The sequence below is a fragment of the Hyperoodon ampullatus genome (genome assembly GCF_949752795.1).
Source record: "Hyperoodon ampullatus genome assembly, chromosome: 6".
Classification (NCBI taxonomy): Eukaryota; Metazoa; Chordata; class Mammalia; order Artiodactyla; family Ziphiidae; genus Hyperoodon; species Hyperoodon ampullatus.
This window is the reverse complement of record NC_136919.1, coordinates 104,426,185-104,450,154: the sequence shown is the minus strand read 5'-3', so window position 1 is coordinate 104,450,154 and position 23,970 is coordinate 104,426,185. Positions and strand designations below refer to the sequence as shown.

Below are 23,970 nucleotides of genomic sequence, written 5' to 3'. Positions count from 1 at the left end.
CCTGATAAAAGAAATGTACCCATTTCTGGGCATAAATACTATTTGTTTCAGACTCTACTGTTTTCCACAGACAATGTTCATCAGTCAATAAAAAATTATGGAACACAAAAATTCAAGAAAAAAAAAACTATTGTAGACTAATCACCAGAACTGAACTCAATGATGACTCAAATGTTGGTAATATCAGATACGGGCTTTAAAATAACTATGATTGGGCTTCCCTGGTGGCGCAGTGGTTAGGAATCTGCCTGCCAATGCAGGGGACACGGGTTCGAGCCCTGCTCCGGGAAGATCCCACATGCCGTGGAGCAACAACACCCGTGTGCCACAACTACTGAGCCTGCGCTCTAGAGCCCGGGAGCCACAACTACTGAAGCCCGCATGCCTAGAGCTCGTGCTCCGCCAACAGGAGAAGCCACCGCAATGAGAAGCCCGCGCACCGCAATGAAGAGTAGCCCCCGCTCGCCGCAACTAAAGAAAGCCCGTGCGGAGCAACGAAGACCCAATGCAGCCAAAAATAAATAAATAAATAAACAAACAAATAAATAAATTTAAAATGAAATAAAATAAAATAACTATGATTAAAAATCAGAGACAGAAATAAGAATGGTGGGGCTGGGCAGAGAAGGAAATGGGGAGCTATTGTTTAATGGGTATGGATTTTCAGTTCTATAAGATGAAAAGAGTCATAGAGATGGATGGTAGTGTTGGTTGTACAACATTATGAATGTATTTAATACCAATGAACTGTACCTTTAAAAATGATTAAAAAGGTAACATATCATATATATTAATATATAATATATAAGGTTATAATGTTACAAACACAAGTGCTTGCAAAACTGGTAAAATCTGCAAAAGCTCTCTGCATTTTACTAATATCAATTTTCTGGTTTTGAGAGTATACTATAATTATGCAAAATGTTATCACTCTCAGAGGCTGGATGAAGTGTATATGGAAATCTCCTTGTATATTGTTTTTATTGCAACTTCTTGTGAGTCTCTAATTATTTCCAAATTGAAAGTTTAAAATGTGTAAGAATAGATGAAATAAGATTGGAAAAATACTGATAACTGTTGAAGGTGCCTAATGGGTTAATTATACATGTTAATTATACTATTATTTTTACATACCCATGTATCCCCCCACTTTTCAAAAGTTTGATTCACACCACTTCACTTTTACCAAAGACCTACATTATTACCTCTTTTTGCTAATCGAAAGAAATCTGATGGAAGAATTTTCACTTTTACGAAAAAAGGCAAAAAGTGAAAATAACATCCAAGGTTTGTTTTGGAGCGAGTCATCATAAAGGCAACATGCACCCTGAGCAGTGAAAGTGGCACCACCAAGCTCCTTCCCCAGAAACTACACTCAGCATCTCAGCATCAAGCCACCATAGCTTTGAAATGTGTCCGTGAGCATTTGTGCTGTATCTTGATTTATTTTGTACATCTGTTAGCAAAATGTGTCCTGAGGTAACTGCTTCTTCATTTTACACCATTTTGGCTTATAAAAGGTTTCATAGGAATGTTCTATTTTCAGATGTGGGGGAACCTATATTTAAAATTTTTCATAATAAAACATTAAAGAAAAAAAAAACTATGGGGGCTTCCCTGGTGGCGCAGTGGTTGAGAGTCCGCCTGCCGATGCAGGGGACACGGGTTCGTGCCCCGGTCTGGGAGGATCCCACATGCTGCAGAGCAGCTGGGCCCGTGAGCCATGGCCGCTGAGCCTGCGCACCCAGAGTCTGTGCTCCGCAGCGGGAGAGGCCACAACAGGGAGAGGCCCGCATGTCGCAAAAAATAAAAACAAAAATTAAAAAAAAAAAAAAAAAAAAAAACAAAACTATGATTAATAAGTTAAAGGATCTAGTGAAAAAAGGTAGATAACATTCATGAAGAAATGGGGAATTTCAGCAGAGAGAGAAAAATTAAGAATCAAATGAAAACACGAGAAATAAAAAAACATTACATTAGAGATGAAGACTTTCTTCAATGGGCTCATTGGCAGAATGGACTTCAGCTGAGGAAAGAATCTGTGAACTTTAAGAAAGGCTAATATAAATTATCCAAAATGAAATGCAAAGAAAAAAAGAGTGAACGAAATAGAACAGAGCATCCAAACACTGAGACAATATATCAAATGTTCTAACATATGGCTAATCAGAGTTGGAGAAGAAGAAAGAGAACAGGACAGAAAAAGTATCTGAAAAGATGTGGTTGGGAATTTTCACATAAACACACCTTAGAAACAGCACAAACTGTCAAAAAACAATATTAATAGAAACATTTGAAAGCAGCCAAAAAAATGCATGCATACACAAAAACAATATAGCAGACTTGTTTTCACAACCCATGTACTCCAGTAAACACTGAAAGGATTGCTTTAAAGAAAGCAAACTGTGAAAGAAAAACTGTCAATACAATTGTCAATGGTCAACAACACATTCCTGGTTTTCCTCCCATCTCTCAGTTTTCTAATTTTTTTGCATGATCCTTTAATTCTATTCAGCAGGATATTTTAGAATTCCTCAAGGTTCAGTGGCAGTCCTTTTCCTATTTTCACTCTATATTCTCTCCATAGGCAATCTCGTTCCTGCTCAAAGTTTTAACTTTACCCACTGGCAGATAACCCCAGTGTTTATATCTCCTACCTACACCTCTTCTTAGCTTCCTACTTCTTATTTTTACTTCAGTGTTTCAAAGGCACTTAAGTTCAACATGTCCAAACTGAAGTCACCAACTCATCTGACATGGTCTTCTTCCAACTTTTCCTCTCTCAACAAATGCAATCACCATCACCAAGGAGTTAGCACCCATCAGTGACTCCTGACTCCTCTTATTTAACCAACACCATGCCTATTCAATTGTACTTTCTAAATATCCTCCAAATCCATTCAGCCCTCTATCTCAACCACCATTATTCTAGTCCAAACTACAAACTTCTGTTTCCCTGAACTGTTTAATAGGCTAGTCACTGACCCTCCTGTATCCAATTTTACACCCCTTAAATCCCTTCTCCCTGCAACATCAAAAATAATTATTTCCAGGATGTCACACTTCTGCCTTCCTTAGGCTCTGCTTAAAATCTTTCAATAGCTTCACATTGGTCTTAGGACTATGGTCAAACTCCTTATACCAAAATCCATAGTGTGGGCCTTACATACGTTGCTAACCTCATCTTATACCATTCTCCCCTGCTCTTGCCCTCTCCCAGACACTCCAGCCTCCTGTTCCCCCCCAGCACAGTGCCTATGTATAAGCTATCCTATCTAGGACCTCTTTTGTTAGTGTATGCCTGTTCATTTTTCAGATATCAGCTCAAGTTTCAGGAAATTATTCTATGTTCTCCCTGAAAGTCAAATTCCTGATACATGCTTCAACAGCACTGTGCAACTCTTATTTGTAGCATTTGCCACAACCATAATTTTAGATTTATTTCTGCAATTATTTAATCTAACTTCGCGACTAGGCTATAAATTCCATGAGCATCAAGGATTATATCTGGTTTTGCTTACATTTTATTTTAATGCCTAGCACATGGTGAATGTACAATAAATTTTAATTGAGTGAATGAGAGACATAGAAAATATAGGCTTAAATATAAGCCACAATAATGGTGTTATGCTTTCAGAGATATTTTGATATTTACTTATCAAGAAAAAAGAACAGGTAAACTTAAAATTGTAAACTGAAAGAAATTCCTAAGAAAAGAAAAGTAAAATATCTTACCTAGACACAAATTCACTTAATTCTGAATATTCGGTGGGTTCCATTATTATGCTGAGGTCAGTAATAACAGAAGATAAACTCTCCTTATTCTAAAATAGGGACAAAAAAACTTTTTTGTATCAAAGCACAGTCAACTTTTAAATAAAGAGACAAAACTACTTTCAAAATATGCAAAATGAAATGTCACCAAGTAATAGGAAAAAGTAACCAAGAAAAAGTACTGCAAATATGGGTTACTTTTTAAAAACATTTTTATTGGAGTGTAGTTGATTTACAATGTTGTGTTAGTTTCAGGTGTACAGCAAAGTGAATCAGTTATACATATACAGATATGCACACTTTTTTAGATTCTCTTCCCATATAGGTTATTACAGAGTATTGAGTAGAGTTCCCTGTGCTGAATGTCCTTATTAGTTATCTATTTCATATATAGTAGTCTGTATATGTCAATCCCAATCTCCCAGTTTATCTCTCCCCTCCCCTTTCCCCCCGGTGACCATAAGTTTGTTTTTTACTTCTGTGACTCTATTTCTGTTTTGTAAATAAGTTTATTTGTACCATTTTTTTAGATTTCACATATAAATAATATCATATGATATTTACCTTTCTCTGTCTGACTTACTTCACTTAGTATGACAATCTCTAGGTCCATTCATGTTGCTGCAAATGGAATTATTTCATTCTTTTTTTATGGCTGAGTAATATTCCATTGCATATACATACCACACCTTTACCATTCCTCTGTCTGACTTACTTCACTTAGTATGACAATCTCTAGGTCCATCCATGTTGCTGCAAATGGCATTATTTCATTCTTTTTTTATGGCTGAGTAATATTCCGTTGTATATACATACCAAATCTTTATCCATTCCTCTGCTGATGGACATTTGGGTTGCTTCCATGTCCTGGCTATTGTAAATAGTGCTGCAATGAACACTGGGGTGCATATATCTTTTTGAATTATGGTTTCCTCCAGATATAAAACCAGGAGTGGGATTGTTAGATCATATGGTAGCTCTATTTTTAGTTTTTTAAGAAACCTCCATACTGTTCTCCATAATGGTTGTACCAATTTACATTCCCACCAACAGTGTAGGAGGTTTCCCTTTTCTCCACACCCTCTCCAGCATTTATTGTTTGTAGATTTTTTGATGATTGCCATTCTGACTGGTGTGAGGTGATATCTAAATAGTTTTGATTTGCATTTCTCTAATAGTGATGTTGAGCATCTTTTCATGTACCTCTTGGCCATCTGTATGTCTTCTTTGGAGAAATGTCTATTTAGATCTTCTGGCCATTTTTTGATTGGGTTGTTTATTTTTTGATATTGAGCTGCTTGAGCTGTTTGTACATTTTGGAGATTAATCCCTTGTCCGTCGCTTTGTTAGCAAATATTTTCTCCCATTCTCTGGGTTGTCTTTTTGTTTTGTTTATGGTTTCCTTTGCTGTGCAAATGGGTTACTTCTTAAAAGAGTGAAATCAGATCCTCACTCCATACCAAAAACCAAAATGAACTCCAAGTGAATTACTTACTTAAATGTTAACACTGAAACCATAAAGTATTAGGAGGGAATACAGACACGTAACTGATTACTGAGTGAGAAAGAACTTTATAAGCAAACAATAACAACAAAAAAGCAAATATGATTACATAAAAACACAAACTATCGATACAAAATGACTTTATAACTAAAAGAAAAGAAATAAACAGGAAAATTTGTACTATAAAAATGACAAGGACATATAAAAACTTAAAAGAAAAAGGCACATAACATGCACTAAAAACTCAGAGGTAAAAGACGAGTTACATGGAAAAAAAATGTTTGCTCTGACAAGTAATAAGATAAATGTAAATTAAAACAATGAGATGATACTTTTACCTATAACATTGTTTTGACAATGCATAACTTAAAATGTTTATATTCTCTGTCTCAGCAATTTGAATTCTATGAATATATCATAAAGAAATGAAGACAAAGGCTAACAGCTCCTTATTACAAAAAGCCAAAAACAAGTCTATATTCAATAATGGGGATTGTTAAATAAACTATTAAGTACTTTGATCTGCAAAATCCAGGTTTTCTCCTTTACTCTAGTAAATTTTCTTCTATTATATATTTACCTATAATTTCTCTTTCATTTTTTCTTGTTTTTGGAAAAATCATATGAATCTTCATTGTCTTCCAGATTTTTCTTCTTTTCAATTGCACCTGTAGGTGATTTTTCTCAAGCCTATCCTCCATATTCTACTCCTAACTACTTCTAATTTAGTTTTCAGCACTATAATCATTTTATTCTTCCTTTCATTCTTTCTCCCAGCTCTCTTTCCCTCTCATTCAATTTTCTTTGAATGCTTTCATTTGAGAGTGTAGTTATAATATAGCATGTTCTTTTATTTCCTGGATTAATTATTTCAAAGAGAATTTATTTACATTTTCTAATTCCTTTCATGGCAAGGTTTCTAAATGATGATTAACAAATTCTGTACCATTTTTGTGTTCTGTACTCTGTGGATCTTTTTTGTTAACAGGAGTAGATCTAGCAATTTCTTCTATTCCCTAAGGATATAGAGTGAGTAGATAATGCTTGACTGTTTCCCATTTGTCTGGGTAATATCTGACTTGTCTTTCTGTATTTTCAGCTGTTGGAGAAATGGATATTAATGGCTTATAATCACTGTTTAGTTTTTTCCGCTGCTCAAGAATATAGTGGGAATTGTTAGGAGCAGCTGTAGTCAAAGTAGACTGTTTGTGGGCATCTACCACCATATCTCATCAAAAACAAATTCCAGGGCTTCCCTGGTGGTGCAGTGGTTGAGAATCCGCCTGCCGATGCAGGGGACGTGGGTTTGTGTCCCGGTCCAGGAAGATCCCACATGCCGCAGAGCAGCTGGGCCTGTGAGCCATGGCCACAGAGCCTGTGCTTCCGGAGCCTGTGCTCCGCAACAGGAGAGGCCACAACAGTGAGAAGCCCACGTACCGCAAAAAACAAAACAAAACAAAAAAACAAATTCCAGAACATTCTTACAACTCAATAATGAAAAGACAAATAACCCAATTAAAAACTGGGCAATGGATCTCAACAGACATTTCATCAAAGATGATATACAAATGGCCAATAAGCTTATGAAAAGATGCTCAACATACTAATCATAATCTGGTACTTCCATCTGACCCAGTAATTCTCTACCTAGATTTATATAAGAAAAATGAAAACATGCATCCACTTAAAAACTTATACATGAATATCTTCAGAAATGTTATCCATAATAGCCAAAAGGTGAAAACAAGTGAAATGTTTCTCAGCTGACGAATGAATAAACAAAATGTGATAGATCCTCACAATGCAGCCAAAAAAAATTTTTAAAAAGAATGAAGTAATGATATATGCTACAACATGAATGAACCCTGAAAACATTGTGCTAAGTGAAAGAAACCAGTCAAAAAATTTGTAATCATACAAATTATATGATTCCACTTCTATGAAATGCTGAGAATAGGCAAATCCATAGAGAAAGAAGATAGATAAGTCAGGTCTGGGCAGAAGAAGGGCAAATGAGGGGTGATAAAGAGCATGGGGTTTCTCTCTGAGGTGATAAAAATGTTCTAGAATTGATGTGGTGATGGTTGCACAAAGCTGAATAAATTAAAAACTGCTGAATGTGTAGTTTAAATGGATGAATTATATGGTATGTGAACTATATCTCAATAGAGCTGTTATAACAAAAAAAAAAGGGAAAAAGAAAAAAAATCTCAGAGGAATGCCTTGTCTTTTGTTTGAGTATGTGTAAGTGTTTTGGATTTTGGCCTTATACCCATTAGAATAGGCAAACTATCCTGTCAGCATAAAGCCTATGATTTACTGGCCCCTCCATTTTTTATTCATTCATTCATTCATTCATTTATTTTTGGTGTGTTGTGAATTCTTCAAGACATTTTTTCTCCATCTCTCTCCTTGCCAGTCATACTGCTAACGAGGTCAACCCACCCCAGTTGGCAAACAAGGGAAGGACCTTGTAAACAACTTGACCTCAAAGAACCTGCACGAGTCTCAGCAGCACATTCCTTTCTACCACAGTCAATTTAAGCCCGCATTTCTCATTCTTCTCTACAACTTAAGGATTTGGGGTAAAGACATTCAAGAAAAGGGTCCTGTAACTTCACAAAATACTCTACATCAGATTTCAGTGTTTTCTTTCACTTGGGTTTGAATGTCATCACATCAGGTAAATTTTCTCTGGAGCCTATGATATGGGACTGTATTCTTTTTTCTTTTTTTTTTTTTGGATTGTATTCTTTAAAAAAATTTTTTTGAGATATAATTGACATATAACACTATATTAGTTTCAGATGTACAAAATCGTGATTACATATTTGTATATATTGCAAAATGATCACATAGTCAATATTCAACACCACCCATAATTACAAAAATTGTTTCTTTGTGATGATTTGAAGATTTATTTTCTTAGCAACTTTCAAAAATGCAATAAAGTATTATTAACTATAGTTGCCATACTGTACATTAGATCCCCATGACTAATTTATTTTCTAACTGGAGGTCTGTACCTTTTGACCACCATCACCCATTTCCCCCAACCACCTCCCCTGGCAACCACCAATCTATCCTCTGCATTTATAAGCTTGCTCTTCTTTTTGTTTATGCTGTTTCCTAGATTCCACATATAAATGAGATCATACAGTACTTGTCTTTCTCTGTCTGAGTTCACTTAGCATAATGACCTCAAGGTCCATCCATGTTGTCACAAGTGGCAAGATTTCATTCATTTTATGGAATATATAATATTCCATTTTATATACAGACCACATTTTCTTTACCCATTCGTCCATCGGTGGACACTAAATTTGTTTCCATGTCTTGGTTATTGTAAATAATGCTGCAATGAACATGCGGGTGCATGTATCTTTTTGAGTTAGTGTTTTTGTTTCCTTTGAATAAAATACCCAGAAGAATTGCTGGATCATGTAACAGTTATATTTTAACTTTCTGAGGAGCCTCCATATTGTTTTCCATAGTGGCTGCACCAATTTACACTGTAACCAACAGTGCACAAGAATTCCCATTTCCCTACATCCTCACCAACACTTGTTATTTCTTGTATTATTTACATTACACATTCTAAAAGGTGTGAGGTTATATCTAATTGTGGTTTTGATTTACATTTCCTCGATGAATAGTGTAATGTTGAACACCTTTGCATGTACCTGCTGGTCTTCTGTTTGTCTTCTCTGGAAAAATGTCTAATCAAATCCTCTGCCCATTTTTAATCAGATTGTTTTTTCACTATTGAGTTTTATGAGTTCTTTACATGTTTTGGCTATTAACACCTTATCAGACATGACTTGCAAATATTTTCTCCCATTCAGCCTTGTAATTTTGTTGATGGTTTCCTTTGCCGTGCAGAAACTTTTTAGGTTCATGTAGTTCTACTTGTTTATTTTTGCCTTTAGTGTCAAATCCAAAAAATCATCACCAGAATGATGTCAAGGAGCTTGCCACCTATATTTTCTTCTAGGAGTCTTATGGTCTCAGGTCTTACATTCAAACCTTTAATCCATTTTGAGTTAGGTTTTATGTATGATGTAAGAGTGGTCCAGTTTCATCCTTTTGCATGTGGCTATCCAGTTTTCCCAACACCATTTATGTAAGAGACTATCCTTTCCCCTTTCTATAATCTTGGCTGTTTTGACATAAATTAATTGACCGTATATGCACGGGTTTAGTTCTTCGGTTCTCTATTCTGTTTCATTGACATATGTATCCATTTTATGCCAACACAATATTGTTTAGATCACTATAGCTTTGTAATGTAGTTTGAAATCAAGGTGCGTAATGGATCCAGGTTTACTCTTCTTTCTCAAGATTGCTTTGGAGGGACTTGGTGGCACAGTGGTTAAGAATCCGCCTGCCAGGGACTTCCCTGGTGGCACAGTGGTTAAGAATCTGCCTGCCAATTCAGGGGACATGGGTTCGAGCCCTGGTCCGGGAAGATACCACATGCCACGGAGCAATTAAGCCTGTGCGCCACAGCTATTGAGTCTGTGCTCTAGAGCCCGTGAGCCACAACTACTGAGTCCGCATGCCACAACTACTGAAGCCTGTGTGCCTAGAGCCTGTGCTCCGCAACAAGAGAAGCCACCACAATGAGAAGCCCGCACACCGCAACAAAGAGTAGCCCCTGATCACCACAACTAGAGAAAGCCTGCATGCAGTAACAAAGAGACAACGCAGCCAAAAATAAATCAATAAATAAATTTATAAAATTAAAAAAAAGAAAAGAATCCGCCTGCCAATGCAGGGGACATGGGTTCGAGCCCTGGTCCGGGAAGATCCCACATGCCGTGGAGCAACTAAGCCCATGCGCTACAACTACTGAGCCTTCTCTCTAGAGACTGTGAGCCACAACTACTGAAGCCCACACGCCTAGAGCCTGTGCTCCACAACAAGAGAAGCCACCGCAATGAGAAGACTGCACACCACAACGAAGAGTAGCCCCTGCTCACCGCAACTAGAGAAAGCCCGCATGCAGCAACGAAGACCCAATGCAGCCAAAAATAAATAAATAAATTTATTAAAAAAAAAAAAAAAGATTGCATTGGCTATTTGGGATCTTTTGTGGTTCCAAACAAATTTTAAGAGTTTCTTCTATTTCTGTGAAAAACATCATTGGAATTTTGGTAGGGATTGCACTGAATCTGTAGATAGCTTTCGTCAGTATGGACATTTTAACAATATTAATTCTTCCTATCTATGAGCATGGAGTATCTTTCTACTTATTTGTGTTATAAACTTCTTTCATCAATGTCTTATAGTTTTCAGTGCACAGCCCTTTCACCTCCTTGGTTAAACTTATTTGTAGGTATTTTATTCTTTTTGATGCTATTGTAAATGAAATTGTTTTCCTGATTTCTCTGATAGTTCATCATTAGGGTATAGAAATGCAACAGATTATTGATTTTGTATTCTGCAACTTAACTGAATTAGTTCATTTGTTCTAACAGTTTTTCTGGTTCTTTTTTTTTTTGGTGGAGCCTTTAGGGTTTTCTATAAATAATAACATGTCATCTATGAATAGTGACAGTATGACTTCTTTCTTTCCAATTTGGATGCCTTTTACTTCCTTTTTTTAATCTAACTGATCTGGCTAAAACTTCTAATACTGTGTTGGATAAACACGGTAAAAGTGGGCATCCTTTGTCTTATTCTAGATCTTACAGGAAAAGCTTTCAGCTTTTCAATATTGAGTATGAAGTTAGCTGTGAGCTTATCATATATGTCCTTTATTATTTTGAGGTATATTCCCTCCATACCAACATTTTTTAACATTTTATAATAACTTTATCTTTTTCTAACATCTTTATTGGAGTATAATTGCTTTACAATGTTGTGTTAGTTTCTGCTGTATAACAAAGTGAATCAGCTATACGTATACATATAACCTCATATCTCCTCCCTCTTGCATCTCCCTCCCACGCTCCCTATCCCACCCCTCTAGGTGGTCTCAAAGCATGGAGCTGATCTCCCTGTGCTATGTGGCTGCTTCCCACTAGCCATCTATTTTATTTATTTATTTTAATTTTTTATTTTTTTAACATCTTTATTGGAGTATAATTGCTTTACAATGTTGTGTTAGTTCCTGCTGTATAGCAAGGTGAATCAGCTATACATATACATATATCCCCATATCCCCTCCCTCTTGTGTCTCCCTCCCACCCTCCCTATCCCACCCCTCTAGGTGGTCACAAAGCATCAAGCTGATCTCCCTGTGCTATGCGGCTGCTTCCCACTAGCTATCTATTTTACATTTGGTAGTGTATATATGTCCATGCACCTCTCTCACTTTGTCCCAGCTTACCCTTCTCCCTCCCCATGTCCTCAAGTCCATTCTCTATGTCTGAGTCTTTATTCCTGTTCTGCCCCTAGGTTCGTCAGAGCCATTTTTTTTTTTTAGATTCCATATATATGTGTTAGCATATGGTATTTGTTTTTCTCTTTCTGACTTACTTCACTCTGTATGACAGACTCTAGGTCCACCCACCTCACTACAAATAACTCAATTTTGTTTCTTTTTATGGCTGAGTAATATTCCATTCATCTGTCAATGGACACTTAGGTTGCTTCCATGTCCTGGCTATTGTAAACAGTGTTGCAATGAACATTGTGGTACATGTCTCTTTTGGAATTATGGTTTTCTCAGGGTATATACCCAGTAGTAGGATTGCTGGGTCATATAGTAGTTCTATTTTTAGTTTTTTAAGGAACCTCCATACTGCTCTCCATAGTGGTTGTATCAATTTACATTCCCACCAACAGTGCAAGAGGGTTCCCTTTTCTCCACACCCTCTCCAGCATTTATTGTTTGTAGATTTTTTGATGATGGCCCTTCTGACTGTTGTGAGGTGATACCTCATTGTAGTTTTGATTTGCATTTCTCTTATAATTAGTGATGTTGAGCAACCTTTCATGTGTTTGTTGGCAATCTGTATATCTTCTTTGGAGGAATGTCTATTTAGGTCTTCTGCCCATTTTTGGATTGGGTTGTTTGTTTTTTTGATATTGAGCTACATGAGGTGCTTGTATATTTTGGAGATTAGTCCTTTGTTAGTTGCTTCGGTTGTAAATATTTTCTCCCGTTCTGAGGGTTGTCTTTTTGTCTGGTTTATGGTTTCCTTTTCTGTGCAAAAGCTTTTCTATACCCACTTTGCTGAGGTTATTACCATAAATCGTTGCTGAATTTTATCAAATGCTTTTTCTGCATTTATTGAGATAATCATATGATTTTTTATCCTTCCTTTTTGTTCATGTGGTGTAGCACATCGATTGATTTGCAAATGTTGAACCATCCTTGCATCCCTGGAATAAGTTCCACTTGATCATTGTGAATGATTCTTTTAATGTATTGCTGAATTTAGTTTGCTAATATTTTGTTGAAGATTTTTACATCTATGTTCACCAGGGATATTGGCTTATAATTTTCTTTTCTGTGCCCTTGTCTGTTTGAAGTATCAGGGTAAGCTGGCCTTGTAAAGTAAGTTCAAGTGTTCCTCCTCTTTTTGGAAGAGTTTGAGATGCACTGGTATTAATTCCTCTTTAAATGTTTGGTAGCAGTCATCAGTGAAGCCATCTGGTACTGGATTTTAGTTGGGAGGTTTTAAATTACTGATTCAATCTCTCTATTAGTAACTGGCCTGTTCAGATTTTCTATTTCTTCCTGATTCAGTCTTGGAAGGTTGTTTTTAGGAGTTTATCTATTTGTTAGTGCATAATTGTTCACAGTAGCCTCTTATGATCCTTTGTATTCCTGTGGTAGCAGTTGTAATGACTCATCTTTCATTTCTGATTTTATTTGAGTCTTTTTTTCTTCTTGGTGAGTCTAGCTAAAGGTTTATCAATTTTGATTATCCTTTCAAAGAATCTGCTCTTAGTTTCATTGATCTTTTCTAACGTCTTTTTAGTCTCTATTTCATTTGTTTCTGTTCTGATCTATGTTCCTAGGCTTTTTGTTTGCTTTGTTTGTTTGTTTGCTTGTTTGTTTTTGGCCCCACCAAGTGGCTTGCAGGATCTTAGTTCCCCAACCAGGGATCAAACCCAGGCCCTTGGCAGTGACAGCACAGAGTCCCAACCACTGGAACACCAGGGAATTCCTTCTGGTCTATGTTATTCCCTTCCTTCTGGTAACTTTGGGCTTCATTTGTTCTTCTTAGTCTTTATACCTCAGTTCCTTGAGGTATCAAGTTAGGTTTTTTGAGATTTTTCTTGTTTCTTCAGATAGGCATATATTGCTATGGTCTTCCCTTTCAGAACTGCTTTTACTGCAGCCCATAAGTTTGGTATGTTGTATTTCCATTTTCATTAGTCTCAAGGTATTTCTTTATTTTGCTTCCATTTCTTTTTTGACCCATTGGTTGTTCAGTAGCATGTTTTTAATCTCCACATATTTGTGAAATTTCCAGTATTCTTCTTGTAATTGATTTCTAGCCATACCACTGTGGTTGGAAAAGATGCTTGACACCATTTCAACCTTCTTATATTTAAGAGTTATACATAAGACTTATATACAAGTTAAGACTTATATATAAGTTAAGAATATATGTTCTATCCTGGAGAATGTTCCATATATACCTGAAAAGAATGTGTATGCTGTTGCTTTTGGAAGGAATGTTCTATACACATCTGTTAAGTCAACCTGGTCTAACGTGTTCTTTAAGGTCAATGTTTCCTTATTGATTTTCTCCCTGATCTATCCATTGATGTGTGATCAATTTAAGGTCCCCTATTATTATTATATTGCTGTCTGTTTCTCCTTTAGGTCTGTCAATATCTGCTTTATATATGTAGGTGCTCCTCTGCTGGGTGCATAAATATTTATAAATGTTATATCCTCTTGTTGAATTGACCCCTTTAACATTATGTAGTGCCCTCCTGTCCCTTATTATCGCCTTTTTTTTTAAAGTCTACTTTGTCTGATATAAGTATAGCTACCACAGATTTCTTCTGGTTTTCATTTGCATGGAATATATTTTTCGACCCCTTCACTTTCAGTCTATATGTGTCCTTACACCAGAAGTGAGTCTCTTGTAGGCAGTGTACAGAGGGGTCTTGTTTTTTATTTGTTCATCTACTCTATTTCTTTTGATTGGAGAATTTAGTCCATTTACATTTAAAGTAATTATTGATAGGTATGTACTTAATGCCACTTTGTTCATTATTTTCTAGTGTTTTGTAGTTTCTCTGTTCTTCTCTTGCTTTCTTCCTTCGTGGTTAAATGACCTTCTTTAGTGGTATGCTAATATTCCTTTCTCATTACCTTTTGTGTATCTACTATAGGTTTTGGCTTTATGGTTACCATGAGGCTTACAAATAACAACTTACATTTACAACAGTCTCTTTTAAGTTGATAACAACTTAAACACATTCCAAAGCTCTACATGTTTACTCTCCCCCTCTACATTTTATGTTCTTGATTTTACATATTTTTATCATGTATATCCCTTAAATAATTATTGTAGTTAGTTATTTTTACTATTTTTGTCTTTTAACCTTTGTATTAGCTTTATAAGTGATGAATTCACTACCTATACTACATATTTACATTTACCAGTGAGATTTATACTTTCATGTTTTCCTCTTACTAATTAGTGCCATTTCTTTTCAGCTTAAAGAAATCCCTTTAACATTTCTTTTAAGGCTGATTTAGTGGTGATGAACTCCTTTAGCTTTTGCTTATCTGCAAAATTCTTTTACCTCTTCTTTGATTCTGAATGATAACTTTGCTGGGTTGATAATTCTTGGTTGGAAATTTTTTTCCTTCAGCACTTTGAATACTTATGCCACTCTCATCTGACCTGCAAAGTTTCTGCTGAAACATCTGCTTAAGGTCTTTAGGGTGTTCCCTTGTACATAACAATAGTTTTTCTCTTGCTGCTTTTAAGAGTCTCTCCTTGTTTTCAAATTTTGGTATTTTAATTTTAATGTGTCGGTGTGGGGTTTTTGCGGTTCCTCTTATTTGGAACTCTCTAGGGTTCCTGGATCTGGAGAACTGTTTTTACAGTTTAGGGAAGTTTTCCACCATTATTTCTTCAAATATGTTTTCAGACCCTTTCTCTTCTCCTCCTGGAACTCCTTATAATGTGAATGTTAGCACACTTCATGTTGTCCCATAAATCCCTTAAGCTATCTTCACTTTTTTTTCATTCTTTTTCGTTTCTGCTGCTTTGATTTGGTGAGTTCCTGTGCCTTGTCTTTGAGTTCACTGACCTTTTCTTCTGTCTCATGCTGTCTGCTATGAAAATCTCCAATGTATTTTTCAGTTCAGTTATTGTACTCTTTAGCTTGGGGACTTCTGTTTGGAACTTTCTTATATTTTCCATATCTTTGTTGAAGTTCTCCGTGTGTTCATCCATTCTTCTCCTGAGTTTGGCTAGCATCTTTATGACCATTATTTTGAACTCTTTATCAGGTAAATTACTTATCTCTGTTTTGTTAAGGATTTTTCCTGAGGTTTTATCTTGTTCTTTCTTGTTTCGCACATATTCCTCTCTTTCTTCATTTTACTTGATTATCTATGTTGGTTTCTATGCATTAGATGAAACAGTTACCTCTCCAGTCTTGAAGGGCTGGCCTTGTGTAGGAGATGAACCTTACTGTTCAACCCTGCCCTAGTTCTTGGTTGTCTCTCAAACCTTTGTGATTATCCAAGTTGCCAATTTTAGTTTTTATAGCTCCCAGTAGTTGAAGTTGTGCCAGGACCAAATATTCTTTTTAGTTTAAAATTTTCCCTATTTTTGAATCTTTTTTTTTCATTTCATTGCATTTCAGGGAGAGTAGTTATGAAAACATACTTAACTGCCACTTCCCCCAGAAACTGCCACCCATTTGACTTATTATGCTGCATGGACTATGAATGCTGACACATGTTAATTCTAATGTTCTTGCAACTCCTCACAAACAGTACAATAGCACTAACAACACCAGAGAGTAAATCTGGGGAAAAGAGTTGTATGCTCCAACTGCATCTGACAATAATAGCTGTGCCAACATGTGTAATCATTCAAACATTCTGGGTGTATTTCTCTATAAGAGGGTTGACCTAGATAATCTATAAGGTCACTTTTGGTCCCAGCATTCTATTAATATGATTTTAGGTCACTTTGGTTTCTAACATTGTACTACCATGATTTTATTATAACAATATTCTATAAGTAAGATAATTTTATTGTTTAGGTTACTTTTTAATTTTCTGATAGTTAAACGTCTCCCTCTAGTGGAAATTTTGTTTTAAAAAGTGTTTTAGAACACAGAAGGTTGCTATTTATTTATGACTGCTCTTTTTCTATCAGTCTCAACTATAAAAATCTGCTCAACATGTAAAATGGTAAAATTATTTTAGAAGGCAGTTTGGTACTATCAATCAGAATTTACATGTAAATCTCCTTTAACCTGGCAATTCCACTAGAGATATAGTTCTAAAAATATACTTACCCAAGTAGGTCTAGAACATCTGAGGGTTTACCAATAAATAATAAAAATCATAAAACTGGAAAGGTGCAGAGAGAAAGGGAGTGTTCTTAACATAGCCTGGGACAGCATGCTCTTTTTGCAGCAAATTAGTTAAAACCAAGCAGTTGAAAAGCACCTACATACTTTGAAATGTATATAATGACAACTTATGTCCCTTTAGAGATTCAGCAATTATTGTGTTCTATGTCTTTCAAAGAATATAAATTGTTCCTCTCCTTATATTTTTTTTCCTGCATCCCCTAAAGCATGTGGGACAGAAACTGATGGTAGTCCCCAATATTTGTACTTCTTTCTTGCTCCAATTTTTTCACTGGCTACATGGCCATGCATAATGAAGGCTAAATTTCCAGCCTCCCTTGCACTAATTTATTGGCCATTAGAATGTAGGTGAAAATGATGGGTGTTACAACTTCTGAGAAGTGTCCTTCAATGGAAAAGGTGAGCCCTGGTTTGCCCAGCCCTTTCCCAATGTCTGAAATGTTAAAGTGCTAACTGCACCATGATTTGGAAGTCACATGGGTGATGGCAGAGCCTGATGATCATGAAACCACCATACTAGCCCTTGAAAACATATCCTGCAATTTTGTTTAAGCAATAGAGAAATAAACTTCTAGTACTTTGAACCTTCCTTATTTTTAAATTTTCTGTTATGTGCAGCTCAACTAATTCTAATTCATTCAGCATGTGAGCTAACAGTATAACTTTAGGCCAATACCAAATGGTTACAAAATTTTCAATCATGCTTTGGTGGTATGAGGATCAGAATATTAGCTTAAAAGGTGAGGTCTGGGCTGGTGCCACTACTGCCTGGCAGGAGGTAGGGAGCATAGCCAATATAGCAGGGGTAGCAGGTCCTCTATGGTAGGGCCCACACGGCTTTGGTCCTGTCTATGTGGCTTCATGGTGGCCACCCAGGACCATCAAGCTAAGCTACTGTGGGAGCTGCAGGGGCCCAGTGCCAGTTCATGCTGGGAATGCCTCTGGTCAGGTAATAGCCATTCTTAACAAGCACGTTGCATTATAAAAAATGCCCCCAAACTGAAACCTCATCCTTGATCTAACTCATGATGTGATCAAATTACCACTTGATGCTTTTCTTCAGAGGCTTAAGGTGACCACAGTATGGAACTTCAACAAAATGAAATTAAAATATTCCAGTCTATTTTACCTCTCAGGCCAAAGCCCCAACAATGGGCACACTAATCAATCTTTGGCCACAACCTATCCTGGAATGTATAGCTCCACTGAGCAGCTCATTCACCTCAACTTCAGAGGATGGTCTTTCTTTTTTCAGCTGGACTTGTGGACATCCTCCCAAGGATAAGCCTGATTTTGCTAGCAGTCTAGCTTCTCTCCAGATAAGTCAGGGAGTGACTATAAAAAAGGTGAAAGCCAACAGCAGAAAAAGCCTGTAGGACCCCAAGGCTACTAGAATGATCCTGAGCAGTTTCCTGGACAATGTATACACTGATAGTGCAGATGTTCTCAGACATGGAACTAGACCTCAGACCTCTGACTCTGCCAACCCGACACAGATTATAGGCCTGGCCATTAATGGAGGCCAGAATGCAGGTAAGCATTTGGTATCTCACCACTCTGAGCTTAGGATCACATTAGCCATAAGGAAAGAAAAGGCAGTTGTCCAACTATGCATCCTGATGCAATGAGACAACATCCAGGAATTCCTGGGCCACACAAAGGAGAAGTCTGGAGTCCTGGCATGGGCTTTTCATCCTAAACGAGATCAACCCATTTGGGTCTGTATTCTCTTTTGGTCTTTAGCAGATGATGTTTGAGGTCATACAGAACTACAATATCATCTTGGGGACTCTGCATGGCTCCAAGGCCTGGTGCCAACCTGGGGACAGTTTACCTTCCCTAGGGACACTCATCATCCATGTCCATGACATCCTACTCAACCGGCTTTGGCAATGCCACACTGTGGATGTTCTTGGTCACTTTGACAGACTAAAGGGGGATACTCTGAGGTGGGAGCAAGCTGGAAACTCTGCCATCAGATGAGAGGCCTAGATATCCCTCAGTCAGTCCTCAGCCTGCCAGGGTCTGTGGTGACAACCACGGACATAGACTGCAAAGAGTTCTCAAGAAGCAAAACCTCTAGCCCAGATACCTGGACCCAGTTACTCTTGACTAGTTGGGGGCAGTTTCTGATATGTGACATCAACTCCTGTTGCATACAAAAAGGGACAACTTGAGGCTGTTTCTGTGGCTGAGGATAAGCATGAGGAACCCAGGCACATGACTGCGAATGCAAGCAAGCAGCAGATCCATATGACTTGGTTGTCACAACTGGTCTACATCCACTTTAGTTATCTGATGAACTGAGGCCAAGGCAGCGTGCCTGCCCTTCCCTGTTCCTCTCCTCTATACATACCCCCTGTAGGCCCAAACTCATAAAACCAACAGGTTGAAATTGCCTTCTGCTATCAAAGCATGTGCCCAGGATTGATCATTTCTCAAAATTATGCCTGGGTCCCATTCTTCTTGGAGCCAGACTTTGAAGATGTCTGAGTCTTGTTCTGCCCTATCCTGGCCAGGGGCTGCACGTTAATATTCTGTCTGCTTTCTGACTTTATGTGAAAATCCTACCGAGAGTATCTTCCTCCTATGTTGTGTCTCAGCAGTCCTCTATAACTTGCTGGCATAACCGTGAACCACCTTGAAGTCTAACTCTCCAGCCCTGAGCAGTCTTCAGATTGTAGTGATCCCACATGGCCACAACTATAGGAGAGGCCCTGAGCAAGAACACCAACTGTGCTGCTCCCAAATACCTGACCCACAGAAAATGGTGAGATAATAAATGTGTTTTGCTGGTTTAAGCTGTTAAATTTGGGAGAAAATGTTACGTGGCAATAGATAACTAATAGATAATAGATGACTGAGATATCAGCTGATGACTGAGGGCATCCAAGACTGTTCCCATGACCTCGGGGCTTGCACTGGAAGCCCAGGAACATCTTACTAACTGCCCTCCAATAAAGCACTATGCTCTCAGCAACAATCCTACTGCACGCAGTTGCTGGGGTATTCATACTCAAAAAAAATTTTTTTTTTTTTTGTGGTACGCGGGCCTCTCACTGTTGTGGCCTCTCCCGTTGCGGAGCACAGGCTCTGGACGCGCAGGCTCAGCGGCCGTGGCTCACGGGCCCAGCCGCTCCGCGGCATGTGGGATCCTCCTGGACCGGGGCACAAACCCGTGTCCCCTGCATCGGCAGGCAGACTCTCAATCACTGCGCCACCAGGGAAGCCCTAAAAAATTTTTTAATGGTACCACTTCGCACAAATGTGCTACGAGGGGGCCCTAGCTCAAGAACGTCTCCTCAACTCAGCCACTGCTGAAGACTGGGGTGTGGGAGTTTTTATTTCATAGCAGCAGAATCTGTGTTATCTATCACAATGTATTCTTAATTTACCTGGATTTCCAGAAGGTGAAATTCAAGTTGAAACGTAATCATGTGGCAATTTGCTGATAATCTGTGTCTCTGCAGAACTTTCTTTATACCTGTAAATCATAAAAATAAATATTTTTGTTTGCAAATAACAATTTCCTTTAAATATCTATTATTTAATTTTGTGTGGATACCTATAATATACGTGGGTGTATGTGTGAAAGTGTATTTGCATTGAAACTACCTGGAAGAATGTGCATCAAATTGATCGTCTTTGCAAAATAAGATTAAAGACAACTTGTACTTTCTAGTTATTGATTATACCAAAGATTAAGGTAAGAAACAGAAATATGCTAGTATGACCCTAGGCAAATTTGAATCATGATAACTGTTAGATATTTTTCATTTTTTCAACATTATCTGGTTCTAGTTAGACAATAAATTAAATCCATGTATTTACCTCAGTTAACTCTCAAAACTTTACTAAAATGACAGCAAAAGTATTTTTTTAGGTATAACATGAATACACTCAAATGCATAAAATGCCCTATTCTTAAGTATACAGCATGATAGATATATATATATATATATATATATATATATATATATTTACAAGTGTTTCCCATGTAACCGCCACTAAGATCAATATACAGAAAGTTTAAAGTACCCCATAACATTCCCTCATGCCCTTTCCAGGCTATACACTATGTCCCCCTCAAGAGATAACCATTATTCTGACTTTATTACCATCTACTTTTGCTAATGAAGGTATTTTTAAATGAGCACAATTCTCTTTTTTTTATTTTTATTCAGTTTTTTTTTAAAGAAATTGGTAGAGCTTCTTTTTTTAAAAAAATTTTATTTATTTTTGGCTGCGTTGGGTCTTTGTTGCTGCGCATGGGCTTTCTCCAGCTGTGGTGAGTGGGGGCTACTCTTTGTTGCAGTGCAAGGGCTTCTCATTGGTGGCTTCTCTTGTTGCAGATCATGGGCTCTAGGCATGCAGGCTCCAGAAGTTGCAGCACGCAGGCTCAGTAGCTGCGGCATGTGAGTGCTAGAACGTGCGGGCTTCAGTAGTTGCGGCACGTGGGCTCAGTAGTTGAGGCATGCAGGCTCTAGGCGAGTGGGCTTCAGTAGTTGTGGCACGCGGGCTCAGTAGTTGTGGCTCGCGGGCTCTAGAGCGCAGGCTCAGTAGTTGTGGCACAGGGACTTAGCTGCTCCGTGGCATGTGGGATCTTCCGGGACCAGGGCTCGAACCCGTGTCCATGCACTGGCAAGCAGATTCTTAACCACTGTGCCACCAGGGAAGTCCCCACAATTCTGTTTTTTTTTAAACTGAAGTATAGTTGCTGTACAATACATATACATTACACGTGGACAATATAGTGATTCACAATTTTTAAAGGTTATAGTCCATTTACAGTTATTATAAAATATTGGCTATATTCCCCATGTTGTATAATATATCCTCATAGCTTGTTTTATATCTAATAGTCTGTACCTCTTAATCTACCCCTATATTGCCCCTTCACCCAGAAGGGCACAATTTTACAAGGATAAAGAGAAAAAGATGAGAGTAACCTAATTTTAGAAGCTGAAAATCAGATGGATAAGCTAGATATTACACGAAAAAGTGGAACTAACCTGGCAGATCCAGGAAAATTAAAACCTAAGCCAGCAATGGGGAAAGCTCAGAATCAAGCCCATTCAAAGGCATTCTGAATGGGCACCACCAAGTACCTCTACAGATGGGGTAAACCTGGGGCTCAAAATAGAAAGACTGAGACTTTTGTACAGTAAAATCTCACTCTCCATATTCTCGGTATTACATCTATTCCTTTCAAGTACCTGAAGTGTCTAAATTTCATTTCTACACGTAATTCAAAGTTTTACTGAGGTGAGCTGCCCACCACCTTCTGAGGGTCACTCTTCCTCTCCCTGGTCATGAGGGTTATTTTGGTGGAAAAATCAGGAAGCATTTCCTAAAGTGATTCCTTCTTCTAAACCAAGTTCCCAACATCCAATCGCACAGCTGAATTAGCTTCCCCTTACTTGTTAGTGCATCACAGATCCTTGGTAATAAAACGTAAGTCATTGGGACCAGAAACCCTCCTCTGCCAAATGGTCCAGTTCTTGAAATATTTATCTTGGCCACAAGGCCATGCTCATTAGCAGCAGAGCACCACAGATGACACAGCTCTCATGTCAGTAGTGAACAACAGCTAAGATTTACAAATTAATGCTGCTTCTGTTCTTAAAGTCGCTTATGGCTGTTACTTGACTATTAAGTTACATAATGACAGACTGTGTCTTCTTTAATATCTACCTCAGGCAGCTTTTAAGAGTATTACACACACTGTGATATTGAATAGACACTTGACGAAACAAGTTTACCACAACCACACATTCAAATCGTTATCTTGCAGAATTTTAATTCAATGATAAGACAACCAATTTCCTATGTATAATAAGGTAAACTTCAATACCACTCTAGATTAAAATGAAAGCTTACTCTGGAAAGTCCCTGGATGCATAGTGGTTAAGACTCAGCACTTACACTGCTGTGGGCCCAGGTTCAATCCCTGGTCGGGAAACTAAGATGCCACATGGTGCAGCCAAAAAAAAAGAAAGAAAGAAAGAAAGAAACTAATGCTTACTCTTTTCTGCCATCTCAGTGCTCGTTAGGTCCTCTGTCTTCTTGGAGTAATGTCTTATACTGATGCCAGTAAGCGTACTTAGAAAATGAAGTTCTGATTCTAAATGTCCAAGATGACTTCTCAGATCTTTTGACAATTCCCATCCTTCAGAATCTACTTGGTGTATTTCTTGAAATGATTTTCTAAAAAGCAAATACCACAAATAATTACTTCAATTAAGAAACCACTAACGGGCTTCCCTAGTGGCACAGTGGTTGAGAGTCCACGTGCCGATGCAGGGGACACGGGTTCGTGCCCCAGTCTGGGAGGATCCCACGTGCCGCGGAGCGGCTAGGCCCGTGAGGCCTGCGTGTCCGGAGCCTGTGCTCCGCAAAGGGAGAGGCCACAACAGTGAGAGGCCCGCGTACTGCAGAAAAAAAAAAAAAAAAAAGAAACCACTAACAAGTGTTTCAACTAATATCTATAAATTTCTTCAAACCATTCCCATTTTATCCTTCTTACTCTCTTCCCATTAAAACTAGTACGATTTTTCTTAAAACCAGTAAGATTTTTCTTAAAACCAATGTGGCTACTAACACTGCAATCAGTAATCTCAATATAAAACAAACCTAACCAAGTTATAATACCATTCTCCTACATATTAGAAACAGCTATAAAATAAATTATAACAGGAGTACTTTGTAAAATTAAAATGTCTGTTTAGGCTGGAATATTTAAAGTGTTCCAACCTAAATGTCTGATATCCCAAGATGCCTCAAACTATTTTAAAAGATATGATGAACCTAAAAACAAAATAAATCAGCTAGCTTCAAATTCTAAAACAAGTGAAGTATCACAAAGCATTTTATACTAAGAAAGGGATTCTTGTGAAATTGAAGAGTATAGAGGTAAAAATTCCAAACGAATAACAAATAGCATAATCTCTAAACAACACTGTAATCAGATATTCTGCACTGAAAACATATAGCTCTGTTTTCCTTGAAAAAAGTAAAATTTCAGCAAATAATCGCATTAAATGATATTTTTTGTAATCCTTTATTGCCATCATGCTATCAGACACATTCTACACTGCTGACTTCCACTATCTTAAACATGCTTTCCTTTCCTTCTGGGGCATGATTATCCTGAT

General features: G+C 37.6%; 1 protein-coding gene across 1 annotated transcript in view; it reads right to left on the bottom strand.

Moving 5' to 3' along the window:
• Positions 1-23,970, bottom strand: part of CENPP (centromere protein P) — a gene marked incomplete at its 5' end in the record, with an annotated part of 232,063 nt that overhangs the window by 190,901 nt on the left and 17,192 nt on the right. Inside the window, 3 exons of the mRNA XM_079705975.1 lie at positions 3,736-3,824; positions 20,212-20,300; positions 22,842-23,023. Coding sequence (XP_079562101.1) covers positions 3,736-3,824; positions 20,212-20,300; positions 22,842-23,023 — 360 coding nt within the window. The remainder of the gene's footprint in view (positions 1-3,735; positions 3,825-20,211; positions 20,301-22,841; positions 23,024-23,970) is intronic.